Below are 546 nucleotides of genomic sequence, written 5' to 3' on the forward strand. Positions count from 1 at the left end.
GGAAACCAAAAAGGGTCGGCAGGCCTTCGGTCCACACGAAGCGGCTGGAGTCCCGCCACCGCAGGTTCTGAGGCAGACAAACAGGAGTCAGGAATAACCCGTGCAGTAGTTTGGAGGCAGCACCCCACGCCTCTGGCTCCCTCGGCCCGGTGTGCTGCTGGCGCTGAAGCTGTGCACGGGCCAGGGGCGATGCTGCCGGCTGCGGGGGGGCCAGTCCCCCACCCCAAAGGTTAAGCAGCTCAGGAGGTTTAGCCAGCGAGCCAGGACCTATTCTAGCTTCAGACTTCAGAGCCCTGCAAATCCCCATCAATCCCCTGCCCGGATGGCGTGGGCAGCATCAGCGCGGCTGCCTGCTCGGGCACCCTGGCATGGAGTGGCCCCCAGCCCAGCTCGAAGCACTTTCCCTGCCCTGGGGCAGTGGGGTGAGGACAGATCCTCACTCTCAGAGGATGAGAGCCCCATGGAGGAGAGTGCCCAGGGGCTGGGCAGGGCGCGTGGGCTGCTCCTTCAGGGGCAGGGGACAAGAGGGAGTTTAGTTGGGGGCGG

The 546-nt window shown here is 65.4% G+C and overlaps 1 protein-coding gene across 1 annotated transcript in view; it reads right to left on the reverse strand.

Moving 5' to 3' along the window:
• Nucleotides 1-6: 6 nt before the first annotated feature.
• TMEM138 (transmembrane protein 138) overlaps nucleotides 7-546 on the reverse strand; it is a gene marked incomplete at its 3' end in the record, with an annotated part of 1,506 nt that continues 966 nt past the window's right edge. Inside the window, exon 3 of the mRNA XM_009705863.1 lies at nucleotides 7-67. Coding sequence (XP_009704165.1) covers nucleotides 7-67 — 61 coding nt within the window. The remainder of the gene's footprint in view (nucleotides 68-546) is intronic.

This window comes from Cariama cristata, unplaced genomic scaffold (genome assembly GCF_000690535.1).
Source record: "Cariama cristata isolate BGI_N322 unplaced genomic scaffold, ASM69053v1 scaffold34528, whole genome shotgun sequence".
In the NCBI taxonomy this organism is placed as follows: Eukaryota; Metazoa; Chordata; class Aves; order Cariamiformes; family Cariamidae; genus Cariama; species Cariama cristata.